Below are 11,511 nucleotides of genomic sequence, written 5' to 3'. Positions count from 1 at the left end.
GTGCCCTGTGGGTGCAATGAGCTGTTCCTTGACTACCTCAGGTGCTGCCCCACAGAATCCCAGGATGGGTCAGGCTGGGAGGGACCACAGTGTGTCCATCTGCTCCATCAGGGCCATCCCAGAGCCCATGGCACACATTGTGCCCAGACAGCTCTGGGATATCCCCAATGAGGACACTCCACACCCTCTCTCAGCTCTGTTCAGGGCTCAGGCACTGCCCAGGAAAGTTCTTCCTCATGCCCAGGTGGAGCTGCCTGGGCTCAGTCCCTGCCCGTGGCTCCGGTGCCATTGCTGGGCCTGGAGCAGAGCCCAGCCCTGCTCTGCCCCTCCCTGCAGCCAGGGCCAGCCAGGGCTGAGGGCCCCTCTCAGCTGGGGCTCCTCTCCAGGCTGGGCAGCCCCAGCTCCCTCAGCCTTTGCTGGGCACCCACATGCTCCAGGCCCTTCAGCATCTGCACAGCCTCTGCAGCCCCGGCTCCCTCAGCCTTGCCTGGGCACCTACGTGCTCCAGGCCCTTCAGTATCTCCACAGCCTCCCCTAGACCTGCTCCAGCAGCTCCATGTGTCTCATCTGCTGAGGCACCCAGAGCTGGACACGGCACTGCCAGGGCTGCACAGAGGGACAGGATCAGTCCCTGACCTGCTGACAGCGCTCGTCCCAGTGTCCCCAGGCTACCAGGACACTCTGCCGCCTCGGGGACAGCTGGTTGCTTATTGGAACCCCCATGTCCTTCACCACAGTGCTGCTGTCCAGCGGGTCACCCCCGGCCTGTGACGGTGATCGGGCTGTTCCTGGGTGTCCCCCTGCTCACAGCACCCGGCCCGCGGCCTGCCCAGCCCCTCGCCGCGCCGCGGGCCCCTGTGATGGGGTAAATCCGCCTGGGAGCCCGGGTGCGTGTCCTGGAAGTGCCGCTCCGCCTCTCAGGGCCGGGTGCCCCGTTGGAAGCGGCGGGTGGGGAATTCCGGGGGCATTCCCAGGGAAAGCCGCGGAGACGGCGGGGGGGGTGGAAAGAAAGGAGGGCGTTGCCACGGCAACTCCCGCCTGCCGCGCGATCGGAGGGGCGTGGCTTGTTACCACGGCAACCGAGCCTCCCCCTCCGGCCCCTCGGTCGGCGGCGGGCGGGGGAAGGGGCGCGCGCGCGGGCGGGCCCGGCGCATGCGCAGCGCGCGCCGGCCGGCGGCGCGTGTGTTGTGGTGCGGCGGCGGCAAGATGGCGGCGCCCGGGGGCTCGGCGGGCGCCGCGGCGCTGAGGGCGCTGGTCCAGCAGTTCACCGCCATCACCGGTGAGTTCGGGGCGCGGGGCGCGCCGAGGCTACGGGGCTCACGCGGGAGGGTCCCGCCCGGCCCTCGCCGCCGGCGGGGCGGGGGCGGGAGGCGCGGGCCGAGGCGGAGCGGTTCCGGACGCGCTGCCCCTGCCCTCGGAGCGCCTCCCGCGGGGCGCCGGCGGTGGCGGGGCCCGTCCGCGGGCGCGCCCCGGGGCCGGCTCCGCTCCCTGCGCGGCGGAGATCTCGCCTCCCTTTGAGCTGCGGCTCGGAGGCTCCTCGGTTGTCCCGGTGGCGCGGGTGCGTGTCCTGCTCCCTCCTGCCATTTCCCTCCCTCCCGGCCGCACTCCGCCCCGGCTGCCGCTTCCCGTTCCCGCCGGTGACTGACCCGGGAGCGGAGCCCCGAGCCCGCCTGTGAAAAAGCAGAAATGTCCCACAGCGCGGGCGGCTCGAGTTGGGAACGGGGAGAGCTGGTTGCTTTTCCGTGAAGTTCGCGTCAGGTGACAGCTCCTGCTTCACGCTGTGTGCTCCGAGCTCTTGACCCACTTTGTGTTTAATCTGCTTCGCCGTAGTTACCCCTGGCTGGTGGCTGTGCATGTCAGATGCTGCGGGAGGGGTTAATAAGATGTGTCAACTAAACAGCCAAAGGGAAATGAAACTGCTCTAATTCCGTTGTCCACACCAGCTCCGTTTCAGATTGTGTCCCTGTACTTGGACACACTCAAATCCTCGACAGGATGCTAGCAGGGAAATTACTGATCTCTCAGCTATTCCTAAAGAGTCTTTATAGAGTAAACCTTTTGAAGAAAAAGAACGTCCAGCAATATATCAGTAGTATGTGCCTGTGTGGGAGATATTTGCTAAAAACCTGACCCAGAACAGGCAGAGCTGTGCTGCTTTCCTCCTCCTGACACCTTTTATGTTTAGACACGTTTTATGCTCAACATAAGAGAGCCCCTCTATGCTTTCAAAACCAAAAAAGAAAGAGCCTGCTGGGCATCAGCCATCCACTATTAAGTGCGGTTTTGAAGTTTTGTTTTTGTCTTTAACAGAATTTAAGGTTGCATCCAGGAGTGTGTGGAGCTTGTCTGTGTGTGACAGGTGCTCACACCTCAGTGCTTTGTGTTAGTAGCTTTTTCAACTCAGAGTTGTAAGTGTTTCCAGTCTCTCCTGTCTATGGGGAAAAAGGCTGAGGGAATCATCTCCAGCATCAGGGATGAGGAGAAATAGTCCCTGATGCTTTTCTTTGATCCTGGTGGCAGAATTGTGTTTCTTTAGTGCTCTCATCCAGGAGAGTACTGCTAACAGAATGTAACTCCTGTGTGTCTTGCTGCCTTAAGTTTCAGCTTTCACATTTTCCAGATTCTGTTCTGCATTAGTATATAACTCTGAACTTTATGTAAAGTGTTAGCAAGTTCTCCTCACAGTTCAGTCAGACAAAACAATCCTTTTCCAGCCCTAGAACCAAGGACACCATTGCACCTTCAAGCCCAAAAGTACAAACAGCAGTGAATTGAGGAGAGCAGGCTGAGAGGATGGGACTGCATAACCTGAGGCTGTAATTGGACAATTAACTCCAACATGGAAATGGACCAAAACTATAAAAGTGTGCAAACTTGTGACCCTGGATCCATCTTGGGTGTACCCACAGCCAGGCTCTTGACCTGCCCAAGGTGTATCCTCTGAGAGCCTTTTAATAAATCCCTACTTTATTCCTTTAACTCTGCCCAGCCTCTTTTCTAGGCAGCCTCTCAAGGCATCAGATTTCCCCAAGGAAATGATGGGGCATCTGTGAAATTTTCTTTGAAACTTAACAAATATTTAGAAATTTCTGTTTCTGAAATGACTGAAAGCTTGATATGCTGGCACTTCCCTCAGGAATGATGAGGCGGAAGGAATCAGTGAAGGCACTTGCTGTGTCAGTGTCTCTTGAAATAATAACAGAGAATTGAATTATCATTTTTCTTCCAGTTCTTGCAAATGAGTCTTTGCAGGGAGGTGTAGAGTGGGGTCTGTGTGTTCCAGGCTCACAGGTGTGGTTTCATTGCTACAGGTAGCACTGAAAAGTGCTGAAAATGCCAAAAAATCGTTTGAGTGAAGAGCCTGAACTTCTCATTGGTTTTTTGGGGTATCACTAGTTCTTATTTTGTGCTTTTTTCAGCTCAGTTAAGGTCTTAAAAACACAGCTGCCTGTCATCCCAGTGTGCTTGTTGTGGCAGGTTGGGTGTTTTGGGAAACCTGTTCCCTCAGTCAGTTTGGCTTTCTGCGTGGTTTGATGTGCAGGTTATTTAGAACTGATTGAGCTCCACAGTTTCAGAGTGTGTTCTGTGCTCAAACCAGAGCTTCTTGAGTCTTTCCCAGAAAATCTGAGAAAATCTGAGAAATATCTGAATGTGTTTTGCCCAGACTGATGTTGTCTGTGAGCCTGCTTTTGGGCAAAGTGTTGTTGTCATTTTGGTGGCTTGCTGTGAACTTAAAAACAATTCCTACAGATCCCAAAGCTGCTCCCAGACTGGTTCAGCTGCATTTTAGCACTCTTCATCTCTACCAGCCTTTCCTAAGGAAAAGAAGCTCTTTGGCAGTCCACCACCTAGGGAGAAGGTGCTGTAGAGAATTGGGATGCAGGAGAGCTTCTCCTGAGGGAGCTTCTGCTGATGGGATGAGGAGAAGTTGGGACACAGAGGCTCATCCTCTGAGGAAAGATTTACAGGTGGTGTTAGCAACTGTTGCTTCATCCTGAGCATGTTTTAAAACTGGGATTAGTTGCACTTTAGGTGCTCAAAGCCAGTCTGGACAGGGCCTGAAGCAGCCTGGGGTAGTGGAAGGTGTCCCTGCCCATGGCAGAGTGTAGAACAGGATGAGCTTTAAGCTCCCTTCCCCCCCAAACCATTCCATGATTCTGTGATTTGAATAAATGTTAGTCATTATACAAAGAACTCTGTAGAAAAGTGTTACTTTCTCCCTCTTGGCTGCTTTTTTCCTCCCTTCTTATATAAACTGAACTTCTGCTGGTTTGATTTTGCCTTTCAGCAGAATCAGTAAATCAGAGCATCTTTTCTTCCCTCTCTAAATGTCTGTTACAAGTGGATAAAAAAATTTTAGCAGCTGATTTAATATTCTTCCTGTTAAAATGTTAAGTCAGGTTTTCATTTTTCTTTCTGTATGCCTACTTGAAAAATCCATAGAATCTTGGAATGGCTTGACATGGGAGGGACCTTAAAACTCATCTTGTTCTACCTGCTGTGGTGGTCAGGGACACCTCCACTGACCAGGGTGGTCCCAGGGTGCTCCAAGACACTTCCAGGGATTCAGGGGCAGCCACTGCTTCTGTGGGCAGGGAATCCACAAAATTAGAGGGTTCCTCTATTTTCTCACAGGGAAGGATTTCTGCCCAGTATCCCATCTAACCCTGCCCTCTGGCAGTGTGCAGCCATTGTCCTTGCCTGTCCCTCCATGCTTTCTCCCCAGTCCCTCTCCAGCTCTCCTGGAGCCCCTTTAGGCACTGACAGAGGCTCTGAAGTCTCCCTGGAGCTTTCTCTTCTCCAGGTGAGCACCCCCAGCTCTCCCAGCCTGGCTCCAGCCCTCACAGCACCTTCCTGGTGCTGGTTCTGGACTCATGTCTGAAAATGTCTGACCTTTAGAAGAAAGTCCCCATCGTGCTCAAAGCGCTCAGATGGTTTCCTGTAGGTTTTCAGTTGCTGACAGGAAGAAGCCTGGCAGTCCTGACTGCAAGCATCCCCTTCCCCCTGAGCTGTTTCACAGTTGTGCTTCAGGGATAAATGGCAGCTGATGAACTGTTCCTCCTAATTATTAATGCTTTGACAGAGAAAGCTGTTCTGGGCACTTCCAGTCAAAATGCTGTTGTTACTGTTATATTTTATGAAAAATCCCTCAGCTAGGATTTTTCTCTTGAAAAGCTGAAAAGCCTCAGAAAAGAAATATAAACAATAATTATCTGATTGCTTGCAATGTGGTTTAGAAGTTGCATACCAGCAGGTGCATTTTTAATTAGTTCCATGTAAATTGTTTTTACTTAATAACCAATCCCAGTCCAGCTGTGTCAGGACTCTGGTCGGTCACTGGGTTTTTATTATTCATTCTTTTCTAACTTTCTGATGTCTCTTTAGTATAGTTTTAATAGATAATTTTCTTTTAATATAATGTAATACAATGTAATATAATGTAATATAATATAATGTAATACAATACAGTATAATACAGTGTAATACAATATAATATAATGTAAATAACATAACATAATGTAACATAACATAATATATATATAATGTAATACAATACAGTATAATATAATGTAATATAATTCAATGTAATATAATGTAAATAATATTATATATGACATGACGTAACATAATATAATATAATATAATATAATATAATATAATATAATATAATATAATATAATATAATATAATATAATATAATCAGCCTTCTAAGAACTTGAAGTCAGTTCTCACCTCTCACCTCATCCTGGAACCCCTCAGCACACCACACCAATAAATAACCACATGTTGTGATTTCTTTCCCGGTGGCATTGCAGGTGCCAGTGAAAGCGTGGGGAAGCACATGCTGGAAGCGTGCAACAACAACCTGGAGATGGCTGTCACCATGTTCCTGGATGGAGGGGGCATAGCAGAGGAGCCCAGCACCAGCTCTGCAGCCGTGTCTGCTGCCCGCCCGCACCCCGAGTACGTACCCTGGGCACAGCTGTGCCAGCCTGGCTCTCTGAAGGCACTGGGATGGCACTGTGCAGAGCACAGCCAGCCAGGCAGCTGCCACTCCTCAGCACAGCATTGCACGCTGCTTTGGTCTTGGGCAGTTGATTGCTCCAGTGTTCTGCTTTGTGATGCTCTTGCACTTCAGTTTTCTGGAGCTTTCACCTGCTGTTTTTTACAAACAAAGCCCAAGCCGTTAAAGTAGGGATGCAGTAATAAGGGAGTCTCATTTTTAAATGCTTTACCAATCTTGCTTTACACTAATTTGGCAGTGAGAGAGTTCTCTTGGTTTGGTTCTTGTAAGTGCAGCCACCTTACTCCCATTTCATAAATTCATAGAATTTCAGGTTGGAAAAGATCATCAAGTCCAGCCATCAACCCAACACCACCACCACCAATTCATGTCCCCAAGTGCCACATCCATATGCTTTTTGTGACTCCACCACTGCCCTGGGCAGCCTGTGCAGTGCTTTACAACCCTTTCTGTGAACAAATTTGCCATAATATCTAACATAAACCTCCCCTGGCACAACTTGAGGCCATTTTGTCTCCTCTTGTCTCTCCTTACCTGGAAGAAGAGTGACTTGTGAGGGTTTTATAGTGGTGGTTTAACCAGTTTGACACTGGAAAGCCAGACCTGTACACCAGTATGCAGAGGGATCAGCACCTTCAGCACCTTCACCAGTCTCTGACACATCAGATGCCTGGAAAAGGAAGAGAATTTCCACTTAAACATATCAGAGAATCTCAGTGCTGCCTGTTAATGTGACTGCTTGAGATAAAGGGAATATCTTGAGTGGTATAAATTCATTAAATATGGTAAATTAAATGCAAGCCAGGCTTTTGTACTTATGAAAATCTTCCACTCCAGGAAAAAGACAGCTGACTTATGAAGGAAAATCCTTGCCTCTCATGCTTTTGAAACACATATATAAATTTAAATTTAAATAATTCTTTCAGTGCTAACCTTTATAGCTAATGTGAAGTGCCTTCCTACTTGAACCTTTAATAAAGTTAAAATAAGTATGTAGGTTAGTGTTCTTATTTCTAGACAACTTCTGGCACATCAGTGGCTCCAGATTTTTCTTGGAATACTTTCTTTTTTATACTCAACACTCTCCAGGTGCTGATCAGCTCAGTGTTCCTCCTAGGAGGAGGGAACAGTAAATGTACAAGTGGAGAGTAACTAGCTGCACAGAGCATCAAAGATGTGGAGGGTAAGAGCAAGGTCAGTGCATCCTGCTGACATCCTGAGCTGCCTTTTGAAAGCTGCATGGTCAAAAGCTGCAGAATGCACTCTTCACACCTTGGAAGTCTGGGGGAAGAGGGAGCTCACTGACAGGATGTAGCAAAGGATAAATCCTTCTGCACGAAAATCCATGGGCCAGGTGACCACACTGTTGTCACAGTGATTTCTTGGTGATTTCCTCTCTTCTCCTAATTGTAGTTTTGGATTACCTGTGAGTGTCTGCAAATATAACTGACTGAGCTGTTGTCATGTGAGGGAGCCCAGTTATGTAAGCCAAGAGCTGCTTCAGAAATGGGGGAAAATGCCCATCTTGACCTGGTTTTCCTCCTTCTGGGAAAGAGAGAGGTATCACTTTCAGTTGGAAGCAAAAAGTTTTCTGACAGACAAAAGCTGGTAATCAGGAAGATAATATTTTTTTCTATGTAGCTAGCAAGGAAAATAGGATGGTAAGTGGATTATTTAACATCTTTTGGTAAGGTTTTAAAAGCTTCCAAGTTCTAACAAAGTTATTCAAGAACAAAAAATGTTTAAATACAGATTGACCAAGCCTGGGATCAAGTCACTCAGGGGTTTGTGTGATGTTTTATCAAAAGTTATCCATGGCAGCTCTCAGTGCACAGGGTACCAGTCATGAGTGGGAACAGATTCTCCCTTGAGAACCCACTTAATCCCAAACCTCTTCATTCTCTCCAGTGGTACAGCAGCATCTTTAACTGGTTTGAGTTGCAGGAGCCTTGGAGCTTAATGAGATGTGGTTTGTACAGTACTTGGAATATTATCATCTCTCTGATTTTTCTTTTTTGTTTCTTCTCCTTTGATAGAGATGAAGTACGAGCTCCAATTCCTCAAAAGCAGGAAATCTTAGTAGAGCCTGAGCCCTTGTTTGGAGGTAGGCTTGTGTTCTTATTTTGTTTCTGTTTTCTTTACCTTGAGGTGAGCTAAGTGCCTAAAAAAAATCAAAACTTGTTTAATAAGAAGAAATAACACCAGTGGTATTAAAAATCTCACACACAAGAGATGCTTTATTCCCAGGGGTACTAATTTGCTAAATCTTGCTTCATGAGACTTTGTGAGGTGGCAGCCAATTAACTTAATTAAGTATACATCTGGGGACCCAGAACTGTGGGGTACTGCTGTGGAAATGGGATGGAAGATGGAGCCTTGGCTGACAAGTGAAAATGAAGAGGACAAATTGTTGAGATGACAGATCAGAAAGAAGGGCTGAACTCTGGGATTGCTCATCCCCTTCTCCATTTCTCATGCAGGAATTTAATTTGCTCTTTAAGCTGTGCTGTGCACAGCTTTTCTTGTCTCTGTCCTTCTCATGTGGAGCAGGGCATTTCTGGGCTGGCCTTTGCCATGTCAGATGGATTGAGAGCTTTGCCCTTTTCACCAGGAAGGCTGTGCAAGTGCTTGTCACTGCTGTGGTCTCACACCATGGGAAATGCTCTTTCCTGTCATTTAGTTCCTGTGGTAGAAAGGAGAAGGAGGCCAAGCTTTAGGTGTACCCTGGAACTGATTTTTTTCTTGACTCTTTTTCAACATCAGAGAGCTGTTTAGCCAGGATGCACGAGCTGAGGGTGGTTCAGAGGGAGCACACAATGCCAGGCAATACAGGTGCACACCACTTCCCTTTCTGCTGTACTTGCACTGATAGCAATATTAGCTTTTCTAGTTTTAGTCCTTCTAGCAATTTTTTTCCCCTGTCTGTTTTGGGAGCTGGACAATTTTGACTCCTTTAATATGCTTCAGTCTCCAGTCCCATCAGAAAATGTTTATTCCTTATACAGAATATGAATCACTAAAATGGACTAACTTAACTTCTACATACTGATGTGAGATGCATGAAGTAACAACAATTTGAAATACTCACTTAATTTGCACTTGGGCAAAAAGGGAATGATGTACAAAGTATCTGCTTTCATTGAAGTGGTTTTGCACTTCTGTGAGCTTCACTGATGTAATTTCATGACATTCCCCTTGCTGCTGAAATGCCACCTTGTCAGCAACAGTGAAGCTGGGCTTTGAAGGTCTCAACCATAAGAAGCAGTGACATGAAAACGAGGACACACTGTCTTTATCTAATCCTTGCACTTCCCATCCTGCCTGGATGTTGGAAGTGGGGAGTTTAGAAGCAGAGGTGGTCAGTCCTGCAGCAGGAAATCTGCATCTAGAGGAGGTTGCCCTGCTGATGCCTCTCTGCAGATAGAGGAGCTCTCTGCACTTTTTCCTGGCCCAACAGTGTTTTTGACAAAGATCTGTTCACTCCTGTGGGTTATGAGGATTCAGATCTGCTGATCCTAACACTTGGTGCTCTCATACCTACCTGTTCCACACTGATCTCAGTGACACTGTCACTGACCTGGGTCAGTGATTCCCTTCTGGCACTCTGTGATCCAGCAGTGCCACTTGTGTTCCTGGCACAGAGCAGCCTGACAGAGGAGCTGAACCTGAAGAGATCATTGGTCTCAGCTGTAGCCTTACAGCAGGGGAGGTGGCAGTTTCTGTTTTGAAGGCTCATACTGAATGGTTGTATAAGCTCAGGTTTTTTCCAGCTGCAGAGGTGACCCTGTGTGTTTGTGCCCTGCTGGGTACATGGATCCCATCATTGAGTACAAAGGATCCTCCTGGATTGCTGAGAGCCTCTTCACCTGTGCTGCTGGCAGGGACATGCTACTTTTGCTCCAATGCTGCTTTTGCTCCAGTGCTCCTTCAGCTCCTGTTCCAGCTGAGTTTAAATTGTTCTGAGGTTGGCTTGTGCCTAAACACTCAGAGTGAGGGAGACCTTACTCCCTGGAGTTGAGAGGTGTTATTCCCTGCACATCCCTTCTTCAGGCTTGCCTTCTTTTTCTATGATTGGCTGTATAATCACGTTTCCACTGGGTATAGGTTGTATTTATCTTACTTTAATTTGTTTATTATTTATTATGTCTTGTAGCAATTGGGCTTTGAAAGTTCTGTCTTTGAGTTGATGGGAAAGGAGATAAGTAGCTGCAATAATCTTGACAGGCAGTTCTGTTTTCCTTCCAAGTTCAGTGCTTGTGCTGTACCTTAGGATTTTAGTGGGACTTGAGGATGCTGTATCTGATCCCTTCCTGGGCTCTCTGCAGATAATCAGTTCTGAAGGTTTCCTTGCAAACAGCAATGCTGCATCTACTGGGAAGAGTGTGGCTGGTCAGTCCAGCCAAGAAGTTGGGACAGGATCAGGATAAGAGATTAGAAAAGAGTAGAAATGCACTGTAGAAAAAACAAATGTGCTTCTTCATTTAAAAAAAAATTCGCATGGAGTTTAATCTTTTGAAATTTTTCATTCCCTTGAAGGCCTTGGGTAAAATCTTGGCTGGAATTGTGACAAGATGATGCTGTGACAGCACTGCCACTCAGTGCTGAAGGGTTTTGGCAAGCCCATCAGTAGGGGCTTTAAGCCTCTCTGTAATTTGATCCATGTTTTGTTTCTGGGCTAAGGTTTGCTGGAGGGAGGATGTGCTAGGAAATGGAATTTGCAAATTGTCTTCTGCCTACTTCCATCCATCCCCAACCCTTCCCAATGACCTCTACTCCCACATGGTCCCTGCTTGGGGTTCCTATTCTGTTCTCCTACACAGGTAACATGTAAAGTACTAATAGGCCTTTATTTTGATAATATACTTTTCAAATAATTCTTTACTTTTTTTAAAGCTCCTAAAAGACGCAGACCTGCTCGCTCAATATTCGATGGCTTTCGGGATTTTCAGACAGAAACCAGTAAGTGTCTACAGATCAGTAAGCCTGATATTTTATTTTATTTTATTTTATTTTATTTTATTTTATTTTATTTTATTTTATTTTATTTTATTTTATTTTATTTTATTTTATTTTATTTTATTTTATTGCAAATAAGATGGAGAAATCATTCCTGTTGTAGGCTAGGACAGCTTTCAGTTGTTGAAACATTTTTAAATTGCCAATTGTGTAGCATGGTACATAATTAGAAGTATAGAATCATGATTATCACAGTATATTCTGTCTGCTTTGGTGTTGTTAACTCTCAAAAATCCCCTTTTTCTTCTCTAGAGGGAACTGAAAAGGGGGAAGATTCCTAACACCCAGACAGAAATTAAATAATTCCACTGGATATTTCTTGCCTAGGCAGTGGACATTCTGGCACTTGAATTACATTGGAGTAGCCCTGAGGCTTCCCCCTTGAGCAGGATGTTCTTGTGGCTTTAGTTGCTGTTTGCCCTTGGCTGTTGATGCACAGAATTTCCAGATACCACAGCATGGCTGTTGTT

General features: G+C 47.0%; 1 protein-coding gene across 1 annotated transcript in view; it reads left to right on the top strand.

Moving 5' to 3' along the window:
• The first annotated feature begins 1,123 nt into the window (after window positions 1–1,123).
• The window catches only part of UBXN7 (UBX domain protein 7), a 28,567-nt gene continuing 18,179 nt past the window's right edge, over window positions 1,124–11,511 (top strand). The window contains exons 1-4 of the mRNA XM_074546910.1: window positions 1,124–1,279; window positions 5,817–5,964; window positions 8,062–8,129; window positions 10,919–10,984. Coding sequence (XP_074403011.1) covers window positions 1,153–1,279; window positions 5,817–5,964; window positions 8,062–8,129; window positions 10,919–10,984 — 409 coding nt within the window. The 5' untranslated portion in view covers window positions 1,124–1,152. The remainder of the gene's footprint in view (window positions 1,280–5,816; window positions 5,965–8,061; window positions 8,130–10,918; window positions 10,985–11,511) is intronic.

The sequence above is a fragment of the Zonotrichia albicollis genome, chromosome 9 (genome assembly GCF_047830755.1).
Source record: "Zonotrichia albicollis isolate bZonAlb1 chromosome 9, bZonAlb1.hap1, whole genome shotgun sequence".
Lineage (NCBI taxonomy): Eukaryota > Metazoa > Chordata > Aves > Passeriformes > Passerellidae > Zonotrichia > Zonotrichia albicollis.
This window is presented reverse-complemented; position numbering and strand designations above follow the sequence as displayed.